The sequence below is a fragment of the Dysidea avara genome, chromosome 7, assembly GCF_963678975.1.
Source record: "Dysidea avara chromosome 7, odDysAvar1.4, whole genome shotgun sequence".
In the NCBI taxonomy this organism is placed as follows: domain Eukaryota; kingdom Metazoa; phylum Porifera; class Demospongiae; order Dictyoceratida; family Dysideidae; genus Dysidea; species Dysidea avara.
The window spans coordinates 5832661-5852620 of record NC_089278.1 but is presented as its reverse complement, the minus strand read 5'-3'; the positions used below and the strand labels follow the sequence as shown (position 1 = coordinate 5852620).

The 19960-nt window shown below is 39.3% G+C and overlaps 4 protein-coding genes across 5 annotated transcripts; 2 read left to right on the top strand and 2 right to left on the bottom strand.

The window, feature by feature from the left end:
* The first annotated feature begins 4714 nt into the window (after positions 1 to 4714).
* On the top strand, positions 4715 to 7753 carry LOC136261046 (protein SSUH2 homolog). The gene is made up of 11 exons (XM_066055010.1): positions 4715 to 5031; positions 5078 to 5150; positions 5943 to 6072; positions 6127 to 6187; positions 6558 to 6682; positions 6733 to 6795; positions 6853 to 6953; positions 7002 to 7094; positions 7144 to 7246; positions 7302 to 7406; positions 7501 to 7753. The coding sequence occupies exons 1-11, from the start codon at positions 4887 to 4889 to the stop codon at positions 7645 to 7647; spliced, it is 1146 nt and encodes a 381-aa protein (XP_065911082.1). The 5' UTR covers positions 4715 to 4886; the 3' UTR covers positions 7648 to 7753.
* Positions 7670 to 8643, bottom strand: LOC136261048 (protein N-lysine methyltransferase METTL21D-like). Its single transcript, XM_066055011.1, has 5 exons — positions 8337 to 8643; positions 8174 to 8284; positions 8052 to 8124; positions 7873 to 7992; positions 7670 to 7822 (listed from the first exon to the last, which is right to left on the bottom strand). The coding sequence occupies exons 1-5, from the start codon at positions 8603 to 8605 to the stop codon at positions 7709 to 7711; spliced, it is 687 nt and encodes a 228-aa protein (XP_065911083.1). The 5' UTR covers positions 8606 to 8643; the 3' UTR covers positions 7670 to 7708.
* On the top strand, positions 8639 to 14749 carry LOC136261041 (piwi-like protein 2). Of its 2 annotated transcripts, none has more exons than XM_066055004.1 (25): positions 8639 to 8757; positions 8916 to 8969; positions 9071 to 9137; positions 9437 to 9531; positions 9743 to 9831; positions 9888 to 9962; positions 10011 to 10131; positions 10249 to 10448; positions 10508 to 10621; positions 10677 to 10757; positions 10805 to 10912; positions 10961 to 11048; positions 11325 to 11420; positions 11478 to 11564; positions 11664 to 11831; positions 11891 to 11995; positions 12075 to 12164; positions 12253 to 12411; positions 12462 to 12598; positions 12652 to 12757; positions 12809 to 12926; positions 13031 to 13104; positions 14053 to 14117; positions 14168 to 14275; positions 14326 to 14749. In XM_066055004.1, exons 1-25 carry the CDS (start codon positions 8713 to 8715, stop codon positions 14480 to 14482), a joined length of 2607 nt encoding a protein of 868 aa, XP_065911076.1. In that variant the 5' UTR covers positions 8639 to 8712; the 3' UTR covers positions 14483 to 14749. The 2 variants fall into 2 exon arrangements, with proteins under 2 accessions (XP_065911076.1, XP_065911077.1); XM_066055005.1 differs by having other exon boundaries at positions 8736 to 8859.
* On the bottom strand, positions 14561 to 19959 carry LOC136261045 (28S rRNA (cytosine-C(5))-methyltransferase-like). The gene is made up of 10 exons (XM_066055009.1): positions 19718 to 19959; positions 19587 to 19645; positions 19372 to 19543; positions 18531 to 18787; positions 17605 to 17720; positions 17443 to 17551; positions 17288 to 17395; positions 17109 to 17228; positions 16556 to 16661; positions 14561 to 14911 (listed from the first exon to the last, which is right to left on the bottom strand). Exons 1-10 carry the CDS (start codon positions 19857 to 19859, stop codon positions 14832 to 14834), a joined length of 1269 nt encoding a protein of 422 aa, XP_065911081.1. The 5' UTR covers positions 19860 to 19959; the 3' UTR covers positions 14561 to 14831.
* Position 19960: the final 1 nt, after the last annotated feature.

Below are 19960 nucleotides of genomic sequence, written 5' to 3'. Positions count from 1 at the left end.
TACAGCTACTTACTATGTAGCAATGTAAAAATAATAAATCACAACTAGCTAACCAGTGGCAGCTATAGATTGACAACTTTATGAAATATGCAGTGGAAATTAGTGTGCTAGGCCACTATTAGCCAAGAATTTCAAAAGTTTTTATCCTCTGTTACTACCAAATCTTTCATTCAACAGCCTCTTGATGATCGGATACAGCTAATTTATTTATTTATTTATTTATTTATTAATGCTTTATAGTACACACATACAAGCATGAGCTTAGGTACACACACAGATACAAGAATTGACAATATACATGGTGTACTAAAGGTCTGTAGACTTGTGCCTACAGCCAAAAGTAGTAAATAATAAAAGAACACATGATAAAACAGTGTGTAGTTAATTGAGAAATGATCAGTAACACACCGACTACAGGGACAGTGGTAGTGCAGTGTATGGGGATTGAGGGGGTCAAAGTTATGAATGAAATGATTCCAGAAGTGGGACTTGACTCTGTTCCTGATAGTGTCAATAGACAGATTAATGTCAATTAATGGAAGTGCATTCCATAAGCGACAGATCCTTACAAAGTAAAAGTGTCGTTGCTTGTTGGTGGAGGAGGGATTGTGATGTAATTTGAAGCCTCCTGATCTGGCACTGATAGAGAAGGAAATGAAATGGTGAATATTGAAACTACTGGTTGGACTTTTCAATAGATTTGATATGTCTGAAAGTTCAAAGGTGTACATTAATGGGAGAAGCTCTAGTTTGAGAAGTCTAGTTTTATAGTCGGAAATGTAATCGTTCAAAATATACTTTGTGGCTTGTCTCTGAAGATATTCTAGGTTACTGATGTCTTTCACTAAATATGGACGCCAGATAGGGGAGCAGTACATGAGCTGAGACCTGATTAGAGATACGTATAGATTAACTTTAGTCAGTGGTGGTATAGATGAACTGAAGGTTCTTCGTACAAGACCCAATGTCTTATAAGCTTTACTTAAAATAATGTCATGATGAGTTTTCCATTCAAGATTATCACTTAATGTAACTCCGAGATCTTCATGTTATTGTTTAGTAATGATTATGTTACCACTAATAGTATATGATGTAGGAGACTTCCGGTTAAAAGATAAATGGCAGCTTTTAGATGAGTTAAAATGTAAATTAGAGGATGTACTCCAGCTAAAAAGGTTGTCAATGTCACGTTGTAACAGTTGTTCGCCAGGAAGTGTCTTAATGTGCCTGAAACATTTGGTGTCATCTGCAAAGAGTAAAGCCTCACTGTCAGTAATAGAATTAGGTAGATCATTCATAAACATGATAAAGAGAAGTGGACCGAGAATACTGCCCTGGGGTACCCCAGATTCAACAGATAAAAGATCAGAATAACAGTTATTAATAGAAACAAACTGAAATCTGGTACTAAGGTAGGCTTGAAGCCAAAGCCACAAGCTGCCTGAAATTTTAAAGTTATGAAGTTTGGACAATAGATAAGAATGGGAAACCGAATCAAAAGCTCTACTGATATCTAAGTAGATGGCATCAAATTGGTCACGAGAAGAAAATGCATTGTGTAGAAATAGAAGTAGCTGTTGAGTAGTAGACCGATTGCGCATAAATCCAAACTGAGCAGGGTTGATGTAGGCCGAAATGTGATCAACCATTTTGTTGTAGATGATACGTTCTAGAACTTTAGATGTATTACTGAGTAGAGAAATTGGACGATAATTTTTCACTGAGGTGGGATCACCTGATTTAAAAATTGGAACAATCTTATGGACTTTCCAGTCTCTAGGCAAGTATGAAAACTGAAGAGTTAAATTAAATAAATAGCAGGGAGTTTGATAAAGGGCTGTGGCACACCTTTGTAAAACAATTGGTGGTATTCCATCAGGTCCCATGGCTTTGGTGGTATCTAAATTAAGAAGAACGTTAAGTACTTCACTATCAGATATATTGAACTCAGATAACATAGTATGATGATCAATGTCATCAGGGGGTACAGGATGGCTTGATGCTTTGGTGAATACTGAATAAAAATACTTGTTGAAAAGGGAGGCTTTAGCTAAGTCAGAGTTGGCAGAGATGGAGTCATAATAAACAGAGCATGGAAAACAAATGGAATTTGTTAAACTTCGAATGTACTTATAGATTTTAGAGTTGCTGTAGGAAAAGTTAGAGATCAAAGTAGATTCATAGTCAGCCTTAGCATTGCTTATTTCAGCTTGGAGTAGTGTTTCGTTATTTTCAAGTTTGAGTTTATTCTGTTCTAATACATGCATACTTGGCCTGGAACTGACTGCAGCTTGGACTGCAGTGAGTGGTCATTTAATAATTTTCTATTTTTGTAGTTTATGTTTTTTCTCTATCTTGCTGTGCCCACACAGATCTTCTTATGGAGTCAGGTTGTGGTTGCATGAGACCGAGGTCTCATCTCAAATATTGTAATGTAATAATGCTCATGTTTCCTCAGTCATGTCATAATGATGCATGCATGGTTCTAGCTAGCTGAGCTATGGGGTTGACGAGTCTTTGCACAATGCCAGGCAAAGGTAGTGCATGCCTCACTATCAAAATGTGTTAATAATGATTCCATAGATATGTTTATATAGACTCAAGTAGTCTATTATTGTATTGCTGTATTTACTGTGTACAGAAACTCAAAAATAGTATATGAACAGATAATTATACATAAATCAGTTAAGGGAAGAGGTGTATGCAAGGATAAGTCATCTTTAAAATTAATTAATATCGACTAGAGAATTGGGTAGAGAATTCCACAATTTGATGGTAGAAGGGAGGAAAGAAATTAAATATGTATCAGTTCTGGCCAACGGAATAGTGAAGTGCTGACTGTGTCCACGGGTAAATGATGTAAGGAGTGTTAGGGTAATTGTGATGTCAATAAAGCCATGTAATATTTTGTAGAACATTACCAGTTTTAAGAAACTTCTCTGGTGTTCAAGTAAAGTGTTCCAGCATGGTAGTCACACTACTGTGATAAGAAAAATTGTTTGTGGCACTGCATTGAACCTTTTCTATTTGATGTATTTGGTACAGAAGGTGTAGGGACCACACTGTAATAGCGTATTCTAATATAGGTTGCACTAAGAATGTGTAACAGTTGGATTTCACTGATGTAGACATCGTAAGAGATTATGTTGTAAAAAGGCTTTCGCTTTGATGGCTTTGCTACAAATATCATTGATGTGTTCCTATTGTAAGTCCATGCAAGCACAGCTTATTGTCAAAGGTTTTTCAAAAAAGCATGAGGGCAGGCAGTCATTTTTCGTTTTCATTCTCAGATGTGCTATGCTTCAGAATGTGCTATGCCAGTTAGCTGTACTTTTCAGTGCTCATTGTCATTCACCGGCATACATTAAGAATGCTATATAGCTAGCTAATTGTCTTACCAAGAGTTCATGAATTATTGGTCTTACAATGCATGCAGTCTGACTCAGTTGTGCCCGACTGGTTTATTAGAGCATTTGATTGCTGTACATGTATTATGCACCTATCATCGAGTCAATATTAATACCAACTACCCCCTCCCAGGGCTGGAATTAGTGGGAGATTTTGGCCTGATTTAATTCAAGATATCATGTGATAAAATAGTGAATAATGAAACAGTAAATTGGAGCAATGTTTTAATGCAACTGGAGCCAGATCCATGCAGTACAGTATACCATCAGTTTCACCAATATAGCTAAATCTTGTGCCAAAACACGCAAGCAGTGGTAAGTTGGCATGATGTACTGATACATGGTCAAATTTCCACAAACAGCTAGGTGCGGATCATGCACACACCCCAATTATGTAATGAAGTGCTGAGACAGCAAAGGACCCAAACTGCATGGTAGTTTAGCCAGGTGAAATAATACAAGGAAAGTCTTCCCTGGAAAAAAAAAAGACTCACGAGTCAACTACTAACAAACTAGTACTAGCTAGCTAGCTACAGTTAGCTTGTAGGGACCAAGGGCCGGCAGACAGACACACTGAAAGGTTGGAATATTTAGTTTGTGTGTGTGTGAGAATAAAAAAGGTCTACACTAGTACTACCTAGCAAAAAAAACCAGTGTTAAAACCAAGAGTGCATAATATTAAGAGGTGAAGAACTGATTTTTATTAATTTGTGAAAATTCACAGGGGAGAGTAAAAGGCTAAAGGGCCTATACCCCCAAATAAATAATAACATATACACCACAAACTACAAACATTTTACATATTAAACACATAACAGAAACACACAAGAAGTTGTATACATGCAAAATGATTAAGTACAACAGGATGAAAAACCTTACTGGACTTCATTCTGAGTTAACACCTGACATGATCTGAGTTTTAGTACAACGAATACAGGCATGTAAAGGCTTGACCTGATCAGCACCAATCAACAGTTCTCTATCACCAGTAGAGGCATTAATTTGATTAAGCAGAACTTAATTAACTCAGAGTGTTTGTACAGGTATAACAATGAGACTCCGCTATTTTACTCTATAGTATGTTCACATTGAGCTGAATCCTGAAAAACAGCTAAAAATTAAAAGTGGATTTTTCTCAACAGAGTTAGCATTTCAGCCAACCAGATGATTATTGGTAACAGCAAAAGTGTCAACAACAGACATGTACGGTTTGGCAAGTTCGGGAAAGGGCTGTAATGGACACTGTACTTATATGGCTTCCCCATAGGAAATGTATTGTGAAGCCGTAAAATTGTTTTAGCGGGTCAAGCAGTACTACAAATGAGCCAAATTTCAAGATCGTGTGTAATTGCATCCATGAGTTATTAAATGTTTTTGAGGATTCAGCTCAACGTGAACATACTATAGCCCATAATCGAAAGTTATAAGTGGGCGTGCGTAGGTGTGGTGGTTTCAGTCAGTAGAGACTAGAGAGTTACAATGTACGGGACGAATCAACAATTACCTGATATACCTAATGAGGACCTCCACGAGAATGCCAACCAGCAAGAACCAGTACCGACTGCACCTCCTATATCGAACATGGATGCGGTGGCTGGCTACGATAACATGCAGTTTACTAATTGTAAATGATGCAGTGTGTAATGATGGCTAAATGTATTTTTTTGTAGTTGCCCTGCCTCCCCCGCCAGCGTATCAGGACATCATAGGTGCACCTCCCCAGCAGGGCGACATGCAACCAGTGTAAGTAGTGTGGGGCTGTTGAATGCATATCTGAATGTTTGTGTGTGGGTGCGTGCGTGCGTGCGTGCGTGTGTGTGTGGTAGTCAGTTTTCACACTATCAGTTGGTACCTGGCAGCTGAGATCAATTATTTTGATTGGCAAGAATTTTCCTTGATCACTTGATGTCATCTATAAAATATCTTGATTGCCGATCATAAAAGCCTGTAAATTGTTTGATTGTCACTTTTCTTAATTCGCTGGGAAAAGCCCCATTGATTCCTTGACTGGACCTGGTCACAAGTGTTTCAACACAGTATAAAAATTAGGGCTGGATTTTTCTATGCCCAAAATGATAGTACAATACTGTTCACAATATCACCTATTTCATACTTATATCAGGGTATTTGCTTTTAGTGCATTTATGCAACTTGATTCAGTTTTCCTAAAAGTTGTTTTTAAAAGTGTTTATGTTTAGCTACATATTTTACATGTTAATCACTGTCCATCTGAATGCTTGTCCATTCAGATATGCATTCACTTTACATGTTAATCAATACTTTACATGTTATGAGTAATGTTTCAAATGATAGGTGATACCAATAGCTATACTATCTCAATAGTCTGACACCTTCATACTATCCCCCAGCCTGTAATATGTCCGTGTATTGTAAAATCTTACATGATCACTATTTTAGTAAGGTGTGTGTACAATAACTTTCTCTGCTTGTAGAAAAGTAGTCTCAGGCATACAAGACAATGTGTGCTATATTATTAGAAGTGATCCACTTGTCTTGTCACATTCATGCCTGCAGGGTTCCTGCTGTATCAGAGGAACAAGCTAGACAAGCATTAGCCCAGTATGTTTCTAGCAAGTGCTGCTATGGCTCCAGAGCTGTAAGGGATCTTGTCTTCACCAACATCTCACCGTCAACAGCTATACATGTAAGCCAGTAGTACTAGCCAATACCTGTCCATCATATGTAGGACATATTGTAGTACCAACTGGAGACCTTTACTGAGGGCAGACAAGCATCTTGGACATATGAACCATACAATGGTTTGTGTGTGTGTCATGCGTGTGTATGTGTGTCGTCTGTTAACGATGACACAGTAAGATTCACTCATTAGAACATAACAGATGAACTGAATATTTGTGTCAAAATTGGGCTGGGTAGACAAGTGATGTTCTTTCACTCTTCCTAGTATGGAAATATCTGGCCAATATACTCTGAGGTTATCACATTATACATGTGGTCAACCCAGCTGTAGAAAATATTGGTGAAATGAGAGTCAACAAGGTGTGGCTGTATGGAGAATTGATTCAGGTGTTTTGTTCTTAAAAATTGATTTTGTATTGCATGTTAGTAAAATGCAGTCAAGTAGAAAAGATGTAAAATGCAGTCATGTAGAAAAGATAAATGTTTTAGGATTGCCTATTGATGGTCCACAAAATGGGCCTGCACCACAGCCATGGGACATAGCCGTCAATCCTCCTGCAATGTTCAAGAACAGTAGTAGCCGTTTAGAGGTACCCCACACTGCTTCAGTAAAGGTAACACTGTATTGTAGTAATCACGACCTGTACAATATATTGTTTGTCAGACTTGTCACAGTTGTTTGGGAAGTTGTACTAAAAGGTGTTGGAAGTGTCATGGAAGAGGAAACGTATGGATGATGTATACATTATTAATAGTACTACAACTAACCATTACTCTTATATAGCTGCTGTGCGGCAGTTGTGTTAATGGCCACTGTAATGTGTATCGTGATGGACGTAATCACAGGGAGCGCTGTCATGCATGTTTTGGCTCTGGCAGAAAGAGGTTTGTGATTTACAAAAGACAGTTAATTCTATGCGTGTTTCTGTGTAGGTGCTACAAATGTAACGGGACTGGGTTATGTCCGTGTGAGACTTGTGCTGCTAGAGGTACTCTAAAGTGTTACATCTTGTTAGTAGTGACATGGTAAGAGTAGAGACTCTAGCTGTGCCATTTTTGTACCACAAGTACACAGGACAAACAATGTTTCTGATCATATAATGGAAAGAACTGCCTTGCCTGATCATTTGATAAAAGGCGTCTCAGGCAAGACTGTGTTCCAGGCAGAACATCAACAGGTGGGTACCATTGTTATTGTGTTGTATGTATACCACCCATGTATTGACCCTACAGGTTGCTCCTTTGGTAACGTTCTTTGAAGGTGAAATTAACACTGCCTCCCAGCGGCTGGTTCAACAACATGCTACCCAGTTTACTGGCCAAAGAATTCTTCGGCAGGTAAAAAGTATTGTGTAGTCAGGCTCACTATACTAAAACTACAACAGGATCAAAAGTACTAAATGTTGTGTTTACAATATTTCTTTTTGCACAGCGTCATGTTGTGAGGATGGTGCCAGTTTCCGAGGTGGCCTACACTTACAACAACAATAGCCATACCTTCTGGGTGTATGGTGATGAGAATAGAGTGTATGAAGAGGATTATCCCCTCAAGTGTTGCTGTGGATGTACTATCCTTTAGACAACAGTGAATTTTGCAATACTTATAAACTTGCGTTTGTTTTTAACTTTATCTTTAAACATTACAATAGAGGAGAGAGTTTTTGCAATTTTAAAACATGAATGTCCTCGCTACTGAAATCAGGGTCCAGTTTATCATTGGGAATTTCTTCGACACTGAAATATTTCTTGCTTAACTATAAATTGAAAAAAAGAAAAAAAAAACGTGAACAAATCTAGCACCTACTTCAAAGAATTTCTTTTCTATTTCAGGTTTGTTCCCAGTAGTTCTCTCCTCATACGACAACAGCAGTACAGTGTGATCATCTGAAAGAACTCTCATTGTGCTTATTAAATTGCTCAATGCCTATTCAGTAGGATTGGTATACAAGTGGGACTTACATATACATGCACACACATGCATACCTCTTCATAATATATTACATCAGCTAAGAGAATGATGTCTGGAGGTGGTAGAAAGTCTGACACATCTTCTCCCCTGGATAATTTAACTGGTAATGCTTTCACTCGGTGTTCACCTCACTTGCCAGGGCAATGGCTTTGCTGAAGCTCTGCCTTGTATAACAGCACCATTCTCCATTATGTTCATGTCCATTAAGGAGACTAAGTCTGGTAGATCAGTCACAATAACACTAGCACTGGAGTAAAAGTTCCCAATTTGCACATGATTTAATAAGAACTTTCACTCACCCAAGTGTTGCAGCCACAAGGCCTACTACTCCTGTACCAGCTCCTAGTTCAATTACTCTTCTACCAGACCAGAATGAGGCGGGAAAGTAATCCACTTGACTCAAGAAGGCAGACAACGCTAATGCTGCATCCCAAACTACACAGCCAACATCTCCCACGTACATTTGCTTGATACGAAGACATTTCTCATTATTGCAGCAGTACACCTCTCTGATGAAATAATCACCACTCGAACTATCTCTTTTAGACTTAGATGCCATCAAAATCATAACCCACAATCGAACCAGTCGCTGGAAAAATTAGATTATGTAGAGCGCCAAAGGGCAGGTGGTCGAAGTTCACGTGAGAAATATTATCTTGTCGGTTGTTGAAAGTAATGTCAGGTTTTGGACGAGGCGGCAGAGGAGCCGAATTGTTGAAGGTATTTTTCGCTATGTAGTGTAGTTGTTAGAGCGAACGTGTGTGCAATATGGATTCCACTTTTGTGACACGTGGGGAAGAACTTTGACGCAAAGTTTGCCTCGTATGACTTTATTAAACAAGATGGAAAAAAATTATTCCTTCTTTCAATAACTGTAGGCTCTACAAAATCCACCAAGGAAGCCAGGTGAAGCAGCGAAGAAACAAGAAGAAGTGAGTCAGCGAACTGTTAATGAACTGAACATCTTTAAAACCCTTTTGACTAATAATAGTCTTGACGAGAGTGTTCCTTGATTTAAGTCTGTATTTTGTAGGCACCCACAAATGGCCATGCTCCACAGCCAACTACAGTACCAGGTCAAAAGCCAGCTGCACAACCAGGTATAGTGTTTGTAGTACTTGTTTGTATGCTATTGGATAATGTGGGTGGAGTGTATGACTTGTTTTATTTTGTATTGCTATACTTGTGGGCTAAGTGTTTGTATTTGATTGTTGGCAGCATTTGGCGCTAATATTTAATATTGGCAGTTTTGGTATTGTTAATAGTAATCATATTTGGTGATATCATTTGTAATGGGTCAGGAAATGACGTTAATTGTCCTCTACGTCATGAATAAGATAGGAAACTGAATCACCTTTTCCATAAAAGGTTGTGATCATTATTGTTTTATCCTGTGTAGGGATGGGTCGTGCAGCATTGTTCATGCAGGCTAGTCACCAGGTCAGGCCACCACAACCAGCACAACAGCAGTCATCACCTCCTACAACAAGAACAGTGAGTATGATTTTGCATGACTTACACCACAGCTGCTTGCATACATTTACCACCTGCCTGGGGTTAGATGTCTGCTTATGGCAGACCTGTTGGTAAAGTGATGTATTTACACTAGTCCATGTGGTGGCTTCATGATTTGATATGCTAGGAATATTGTCTTCAGTAATATTTTATAGTGCTACTTCAACTTGTTTGTTGTTTTGTTTGGTAGGATGCACCTCCAGTTGCTGAGGTGCAGAAGTTAACCATTGAAGAGCCCAAATATGATGTCACTAAGACTATGGGCACGTCAGGCACCCCGTACGTTGTTAGATGTATTGTGACTATATGTGTGTATAAATGTGTTGCTCTTATAGTGTACCATTGAGAACTAACTACATAGCTCTTCAAACTAAAACTGAAGGGGTCTACCAGTATGCCGTGACATTTGAGTAAGTTAGCAGTGTGTCAGAATGGATTGTGTTACGTTGTTTGTGTAGGCCTAATGTGGACTCCAAGAACATGAGATTTAAAATGGTCACGGAACATAAAAATATCATAGGGGACAGTAGAGCCTTTGATGGTTCAATTCTTTATTTACCTATAAAAATTACAGATAAGGTTAGTGATGTATTGTACTCACAGTCTCACACACATGCATGCATGCAAACACACACACCCATGTGTACATAGACTTGTACCTACAGTGATATTTATGTTGTGTTTGTATTCATACAGAGAGTCACTTGTACCAGTGTTAGACCAACCGATGGTGCTTCCATTAATATTCACATCACTCTAGTGAAAGTGCTAAAACATCATGAGTGCATCCACCTGTTTAATGTAATCCTAAAAAGAATCATGAAAATACTTGAAATGAACCAGATTGGTCGTAACTACTATGATCCCCATCACCCTGTTCCAGTACCACAGCACAAGTAAGCAGTGACCGGCTCATCCAGGAAATTAGTTGTGAGCTGTTGATGTCTCATTCCAGGCTAGAGATATGGCCAGGATATGTTAATACTATTCAACATTATGATGGAGGCTTGATGCTCATGTTGGATGTGTCTCACAGAGTGCTACGTACTGACACAGTGTTGGATTTCTTGTTAGTGCCACCACCATTACTAATGGTGTCCTATATACCTCTTCTCTCCATCTAGTTATGAACTTTACTCTAAGAACAGGAACAAGTTTCAAGAGGAAGCCACCAGGCAGCTAGTTGGGACTATTGTGCTAACAAGGTCTGTTAAAGACCATTATGGTATCAGAGTGAACTGTTCTGTTGTAGGTACAACAATCGGACATACAGGGTTGATGATATTGCATGGGACAAGAACCCACAATCATCTTTTGTCAGCAGTAATGGTACTTCAGTCTCATTTGTAGACTATTACAGGTTAGTTGATACAATTCCACCAGCTACTGCTATTTGCTGGTTGTGTAGGCAAGCATACCAGTTGAATGTTGAGGATTCAGAGCAACCTCTGTTGATACACAGACCTAAGAAGAAGACTGGTGGAGACCAGAGACAGGTAGTTTACAGTTTTGTAGAGTGAATTGGGTGGGCTTTATAAAGAATGGGATAATTGATGGTGGTAGTATAGGAATGGGTGCAGCCACCTATGGTACCTCCTTTTGTGATGTTCCATTAACATTCTACTGATCAACAGTAGTCTTTCAGATCTGCATACTTTAAAATTAATGTTCCCTTGGTGGTACTACGATAGTACAGGTATATACAATATCAAACAAATTGTACTTCCAAGTTGAATGATCCATTGGTAGTTATATTGATGCTGTGTCCACAGGCTCAAGAACAAGACCAGGTGATCTGTTTGATTCCCGAGTTGTGTTGTATGACAGGACTAACTGATGTGGCGAGAGCTGACTTCAGAGTGATGAAGGTGTGTGGTTGTACTGGTGTCTTGAGGGTACATTTTGTGATGATGTTTATTGTGTAGGACATTGCTAGTCATACTCGTCTGTCTCCCATGGAAAGGGAAGCATGTTTCAAAAAGTTTGTAGAGAATGTTAACTCTACCCCAAAGGTGTGGACAGTGTAGTGTTTGTAGTGTTTCTTTGTGTGTGTTATATTTTGTGCTATATATTATGAATGATGTGTACTATACATGTGGTGATCATTTCAGGCACGTGAAGAGCTTAGTAATTGGGGGTTAAAGCTAGACATGAATGTGATGGAGGCAACAGGAAGATGTCTCAATCAGGAGAAAATCTTCTTTAGAGACACATCAGTTATGTCTGGTGGACGTGCTGACTGGGGACGAGACAGTGTCACTAATGTTTTAATATCAACAGTAAGTGTTGATACGATGACAGGTGTTAACAATTGATACCTTGTTTACTTAAACAACAGATATCTCTCCAATCTTGGCTGTTAGTTTTTACAAAGCGTGACCAGTCAAAGGCCTTAGACTTCCTTCATTCTCTAAAACGTATTACAAACTCTATGGGGATCAGGGTAAGCTAGTAGTTTTTAAATTATTTTTGTTTTGGTTATGGATGTAACAATCTCATGCTAGATGGTTGTGTTATTTTAGGTTTCTGATCCTAATGTAGTAGAGCTACCTGATGATCGAATTGATACGTACCTGCGTGCAATACGTGCAGAGATCAACCCTCAACTACAGGCAAGTAGCTGTAATGAACATAACGTATCATTTTGTAATTGTGCTATCTTATAAAACACTGATCAATAAATTGTCATTACTGCAATAGATTGTGGTGGCGATATTTCCAACATCTCGGGATGACCGCTATGCGGCATTCAAGAAGCTTTGCTGCATCGAGAAGCCCATCCCATCACAAGCTATTAATGCAAAAACAATATCCAACCAGCAGAGACTGAAGTCAGTGACACAGAAGATAGCCTTACAGGTTAGCTGGATGTCTTACATACAATCTACTAGTGTGATTGTTTGGTGCAGATGAACTGCAAGCTTGGTGGTGAGTTGTGGGCAGTTGAAATACCAATGAAGAATCTTATGGTGATTGGTATTGATGTGTATCATGATGCATCAAGAGGAAAGAAATCTATCGCTGGATTTGTTGCAAGCATTAGCCCGTAAGTGTGCCAGGATCTCTCAGTAACACTAAACTATTGTTTTGTTTGTGTAGTCATTTAACTAGGTGGTACTCCAGAGTTGTTCTGCAGTCAAGGGGTGAGGAGTTGGTACGAGGTTTGAAGTTGTGTCTACAAGCTGCCCTCAAGAAATTTCATGAGGTTAGCGGAGGTGAAAGAAGAGTTGTGTTACTATAAGGACTTCATTCTCAGGTGAATGGGTCACTGCCTGAGAAGATTATTGTGTTTCGTGATGGAGTTGGGGATGGTGACATGAAGTTAGTATCAGAGTTTGAAGTTCCGCAGTTCTTTGAAGGTTTCTCCATGTTTGGTAAGGAGCAGTTAGCTATTTCTTAACCTACCATATGTGCTAGCTTTGAATTGTGTGTCTACTATCTTTGTGTTTTGTTGTATTATATGTGCCTCTATGTGCAGGACCGGACTACAAGCCAAAGTTTTCTGTTGTGGTAGTTCAGAAGAGAGTGAATGCTCGTATCATGGGTATCCAGGTAATGTGTCTAATGTGTACTCACTAGGGATGGGCAGTTGATTATTTCATTTTTATATAGTAATTGTCCAATTAACACCATCCATTTATACTTAAACAGCTGGCTTGTTGATGTAAACTGTAGGCACAAAATGATTGTGTTGATAAAGGGATGGGCAATTGAATATTTGGTATTGTAGGTTAGTGGGAATAGCAACCATAGAATAGTGTGGCCTAGTATGGCAAAGCCTCTACTGTAAGCGTATTAAATTTTGTGGGTAAAATTTTTGTGGTTTGCCAAAAAGACAGGTTTGCAAGTGTATTGAATTTTGTGGGTATAATTTTCATGGTTTAATCTCGACAAACCAGTTTATTTTCTTGAGGAGCCGCGGTGAGCAAAATTCCTGCTTTAATGTCATGTTTAAGGTTTACAGCTTTGGCTACTCCATTTACGCTGGCGTACTTATCTGGCCCAGGGACTAAGCAAACCATTTTGTGGGTTGGGGTTGACTCACCACAAAAGAACCTTACCTGCTGCAATCAGATGAAACGGGTCTTAGATGCTTGAACAAGGCCACCAATATCTATTCACGTGGTGAACAGGTGCACATGTTGTCGTCAGGTCGTATGTAGTGCATTACATAGAATTAGTATATTATGTGCATTAATAGTATAAGGAAAGTGTATTGGTGGTAACAGCTGATAGGTCTGCTTGAGCTGAGACGTGAGTTTCTAAATGGATTAATTTTCGTGGATCAGCTGCAAACCATGAAATTCATTTAAAAAAAATTATGCTTACGGTATGTTGTGAAATACAGCAGAAATCTGCCACAGTCCTTTTAATGAAAACTGGTCATGAAGAATCTGTCAAGTATGGTTTTAACTGGATTGCTCATAACGTTTAATTATTGATGCGGGTTTGTTACATCTGTAGTGTACAATTGAAATTGAATTTGTTTTTGTATATTAGAATAGAAAACTTGAGAACCCATCACCAGGAACCATCCTAGACAATGCCATCACAAAGAGAGGATGGTGAGTTGTGATCACATCAGGAATACATCATGTCATTATGGTGGTACTAGGTATGACTTCTATTTAGTTAGTCAACATGTCACTCAAGGAACAGTCTCCCCAACTCACTACATGGTCGTACATGATGGTACAACGTTGAAACCAGATCACATGCAGAGGTGACCACCCATCCATTTTCACTGTATATATCACTATTTTCTTCCTTTAGGTTGACTTACAAACTAACTCATCTTTATTACAACTGGCCAGGGACTGTCCGTGTCCCTGCTCCTTGCCAGTATGCACACAAGTTGGCCTTTCTGGTTGGTCAGAGTCTTCACACTGATCCAAGCATACAGCTATCAGACAGGCTCTACTACTTATAGAACTAGTTCAGCAGGTTAAACTTGTTCAACAACTCACTTAAGTTAGCAGCATTTACAGGTATCACTTATACCTTACCCTTCAGTTTTTTTTCTTTTTTTTTTGTAATACCACTAAGCAATCTATGAGTGAATGATTGATTTAGACTCAGCTATAGTTATATTATGATTTTTAAACGTGTTTTATTTGGTACAGCAACTATACAGGATTTCATTTTACATGTATTGATATGTTGAAAAAATTATGAACATAATTATTATGAAAATCAATCACTGAAATTGCTTATACTATCAGTAGTAACAGACAGTTTTGTAAAGTCATCCGTCATCATCTCCAACGTCCAGTGCAGGTTTAAGGGATTCGCTCTATTTTTGCTACAAAGAATCCTGATGTGTGGTTGATTTCAGGACTTGCTCTCAAGCACAGCTCGGCTACAGATAGGTATAGACTATGAAGTTAAATGGTAACAACTAGGTAATCTTGACTTGAAACAGCCTGTGCAATTTTCTGCCATTTTGTACATGGGTGTGGCTATATCACAGGTGCTTTACAGCATTCATTATTTACTCTTGTTTACAGAGTGGTACAAAACAGATTTTAGAGAACTGTAGGGGCTCTCGTGTGAAAATTGCTAGTCAATTATCTTGTGCTGGTATTTTAAAATAGTTTGTGCCAAAATTAGTTTTCCAACATCATAAGAGTCCATTATTTACTGTTGATAATACCCTGTAATTTGTGTGTGTGTGTGTGTGTGTGTGTGTGTGTGTGTGTGTGTGTGTGTGTGTGTGTGTGTGTGTGTGTGTGTGTGTGTGTGTGTGTGTGTGTGTGTGTGTGTGTGTGTGTGTGTGTGTGTGTGTGTGTGTGTGTGTGTGTGTGTGTGTGTGTGTGTGTGTGTGTGTGTGTGTGTGTGTGTGTGTGTGTGTGTGTGTGTGTGTGTGTGTGTGTGTGTGTGTGTGTGTGTGTGTGTGTGTGTGTGTGTGTGTGTGTGTGTGTGTGTGTGTGTGTGTGTGTGTGTGTGTGTGTGTGTGTGTGTGTGTGTGTGTGTGTGTGTGTGTGTGTGTGTGTGTGTGTGTGTGTGTGTGTGTGTGTGTGTGTGTGTGTGTGTGTGTGTGTGTGTGTGTGTGTGTGTGTGTGTGTGTGTGTGTGTGTGTGTGTGTGTGTGTGTGTGTGTGTGTGTGTGTGTGTGTGTGTGTGTGTGTGTGTGTGTGTGTGTGTGTGTGTGTGTGTGTGTGTGTGTGTGTGTGTGTGTGTGTGTGTGTGTGTGTGTGTGTGTGTGTGTGTGTGTGTGTGTGTGTGTGTGTGTGTGTGTGTGTGTGTGTGTGTGTGTGTGTGTGTGTGTGTGTGTGTGTGTGTGTGTGTGTGTGTGTGTGTGTGTGTGTGTGTGTGTGTGTGTGTGTGTGTGTGTGTGTGTGTGTGTGTGTGTGTGTGTGTGTGTGTGTGTGTGTGTGTGTGTGTGTGTGTGTGTGTGTGTGTGTGTGTGTGTGTGTGTGTGTGTGTGTGTGTGTGTGTGTGTGTGTGTGTGTGTGTGTGTGTGTGTGTGTGTGTGTGTGTGTGTGTGTGTGTGTGTGTGTGTGTGTGTGTGTGTGTGTGTGTGTGTGTGTGTGTGTGTGTGTGTGTGTGTGTGTGTGTGTGTGTGTGTGTGTGTGTGTGTGTGTGTGTGTGTGTGTGTGTGTGTGTGTGTGTGTGTGTGTGTGTGTGTGTGTGTGTGTGTGTGTGTGTGTGTGTGTGTGTGTGTGTGTGTGTGTGTGTGTGTGTGTGTGTGTGTGTGTGTGTGTGTGTGTGTGTGTGTGTGTGTGTGTGTGTGTGTGTGTGTGTGTGTGTGTGTGTGTGTGTGTGTGTGTGTGTGTGTGTGTGTGTGTGTGTGTGTGTGTGTGTGTGTGTGTGTGTGTGTGTGTGTGTGTGTGTGTGTGTGTGTGTGTGTGTGTGTGTGTGTGTGTGTGTGTGTGTGTGTGTGTGTGTGTGTGTGTGTGTGTGTGTGTGTGTGTGTGTGTGTGTGTGTGTGTGTGTGTGTGTGTGTGTGTGTGTGTGTGTGTGTGTGTGTGTGTGTGTGTGTGTGTGTGTGTGTATGAAGTTACCTTCTTTAAAAATGGGTAGTCCTCGTTGCTTCCATTGTGGCATAAAACCAACTAGTTTGAAGTCTTTATTCTTCTTCAGTGCAGCTTGAATTACTAGCTCATTTTCCTTCAAATATAAATACACATGAACTCCAAAGCATGCATCACTATAATAGAGCATTCAGCTACGTTTATAACTTACTCCATTATAGTACATTACAAGTTATTCTATAGGTAATTCAGCTACAAACAGTTAATCTGATAGACAATTCAACTACAGGCAAGAGAGTTCACCTAGAAACAAGTCACCCTATAGAGAGCTACATGAAAAGGTATTAGGTCATCAAGTTATGGTTAAGAGCCAATATTATTTCATCCAGCAAGTAGAGCATGAATGAATATCTAGACATTCTCTTAATAGTTCCTTGTAGTTGACATGACAAACTTATTCACTAACAATACACACAAAAATGTCAATCACACAATCCATTATGCAACCACAGCACAAAGTTTGGGATCGCAATTATAATATTCAAGCTCGGTGTGATTCTATATTCTACACAACATTTCTCACTTCAGGATATATAGAGCAGGTGGAATACACCACTCTCCTGACATTGGGAAACTTCAGGGCATGACAGAGAATCTTGTACTGAAATGCTGATAGTGATCTGAGCCTTTTCTGCCGGGAATCCTGTGTAGTAAAGTGAAATCCACAACCAAATGATAACAAGCCTGTACACTAGGACAGACCTGGGTAGTGTGTGTGGTGAGGTGATCATCACGATTTGTGATGCCAGAGCCAGAACAAGATGGATCCAATAAAATGTACTCCACAGTCTTGTAGTCCATTGGGTTGATCTAAATGTGTCCTAAAATGTGGTCCATACAACAAACCCCTTGAATACCTTCAAGAAATCTGCCAGCTGTACTTTGACACATGTTGCCCCTGATTTGTGGACCATGTTCTTCAGTGCCTCAAGACGTTTAGCATCATGATCAAATGCAAATATCTGACTAAGGAAGACATGACTATTGGATGCGTCACACGCACACCCACCATGTCATACCCTTTGTCTCTCGTGATGGCCGAGAGGTGCGTGGTCTTGTTACCAGGTGCAGCACAAGCATCGATCACAATACTCCCTGGTGGAGGGTCCAGCACATAAGCAGGAATACAACTAGCCTGTAGAAAAGTAATATTCAAAATCACTGAGGAAAGGAAGGTACTAAAGGATTTTTTCTGTAAAGTTATAAAGGGCCTCAGTAATTCTTCTTTGCTATATTGTGACAGACCTCATTACTAACTTATGATTGAGGGGCATAACCAAGATTTTTTCAAAGAAATTTTCCTGGGTCACAAACAAGGGTATAGCTAGCTAGAAAATTTTAAAAGGCGAGGCAGACCTGATTATAAGAGTTAAAGATAGATGACTGCTCTATTAGAGTATTTTGATCTTTCGCCAATACTGCCTTGGTTGCTTCAATGGTAGCTATGCCATTGACAAACAGTTTGATCCATGAAGTTAATCTAGTAGCCCTAATTTGGATCATTTACAACTGTAGCTGTGCCTTCAGGCCTCATACTATGCATTTTAAAATCCCGTAATACTAGTTATTGGTCATGTGAGATTTAGGTACAGGTGTTAGTGAGATTATAGATACAAATGCATATACAAATTTCTGACTCAAAATCTGGCTACTAAAACTGTAGCCTGGTTCTGATTTATTTTTTAAATTTCTACATTAATTTTCTAAAGTTGTTCTATGGATTCCTATGACTGTTCTATTAGAGTAGTTTGGACTGTACACTTGACTGCTCTATTAGAATGAATCTTATCTAAACATGTTCTTCCTTATACATGTATACTCTAAGTTCTTACTTTAGGTATTCAATGCATGTTTTATACACTACACTGCTTGTGTGCTATGCTCATGTGGGGCTTCTGCCCACGTCCCTGATAATAATTGCAGTAAGAATAATCTAGCTACTTACTTTGTCTTGGAGAAATATGGTTCCTTTAGTGTACAAATCTGTCTTAGTGACATCAGTGCCAGGTGGAAATACTAATACATTTGGGAGGTCAAAGTCACTGTGAAATGTCATTGAAAGTGTTCCATCACATTTCCGTCTTCTCATCACTTTGTCACTGGGCTCTCTGTATGTATAGCCCAAATGAGTGAACCTCTCGATGGCCTCTTTGTCATTCATCTTCAGACTATTGATTCTTACATATCTGGGCAGTGTACTGGCTAGGATAAAATAAAGACAGTAATGATAAATAGACGAACACAAATGACTGCTGCATCATTACAAACTAGTGTATGTTCTATTAGAGTAATGTGAATATTAGTATATAACTGGGCATGTACCTCAACTGACAATTAAAACACTCTAATAAAGCAGTCGGTGTGCATTTTTACAAGGGGATGTCATGTGTAGGCATGTGCTGTTAAAGATTTGTGATCGTGTTTAACTGGCTAAATTTTACTGTAATCTGTGACTTGGGAGTATTTTCCAGTGTGTGGACCCATGAGTTATCGATGAATTATATAGTTTTAAATTTAGTCTTGACTATACATTTATAGGCGCAGGGGCTTATCGTTTTCAGTATAAGTGCCCATGCCTAAAAATTTTTTTAGGCACGGGCGCTTATACTAAAAACGAGTGCCTAAAAATATAATTATGGTCTGTGCCACATGAGACTATTTTCAACTGTAGATTTCAAATTTTTAACCTTGACTTGTGAATTAGAGTGGTTGCAGATCTATATACCTACAGTGTGTCATCACTTTATTGGTAAATACTCTAATAGAACACTCAGCACAAGAAATACCTGGTGTGATGGTTGCTACTGGAGCTGAAATCTCTCTTGAAGAAATCTCTAAAAATGTTTCCTTTAAATTTGTCTTGTGTTTATGAATCATTCTCTTAAGAGGGCCACCACAGCAAATCCCTTTGCCAAGTAAAAAGTCGTACAACAGGACCAATGCCAAACTCGGTGTAAGCTGGATAAATGCGAGTTACATACGCTCAAAAGCAGTAACTCACTTTGGGCTCCATGGAAGATAGTTTGCTATCATCTAAAACTTCCTGGAGGAGGCTTCGGTCTGAAATTATGAAGCAATCGTTATTATGCGCATGCTTGCATTGAATGCCTGAGTCTATGTTGTTGTGCTTACTTTTCAACGTCTCACATACTAAGGCGTATATCTTTTTCTTCTGGGCACAAGTACTGTTAAACACTAGACTCTTAATGGAGCCTCGTTTAGCATCAGACCTTCTGATCACACTGGCTGCAAACTTGTAAGTGTTACTTGACATGTTCTAGCATTCCAAATGACAATCTCCGTGCTAGCTTACGTACACTTAAAGCTAGTGCAGCTTGTAAAATTAAATCCCACAATTGGAACCAATACATTTCC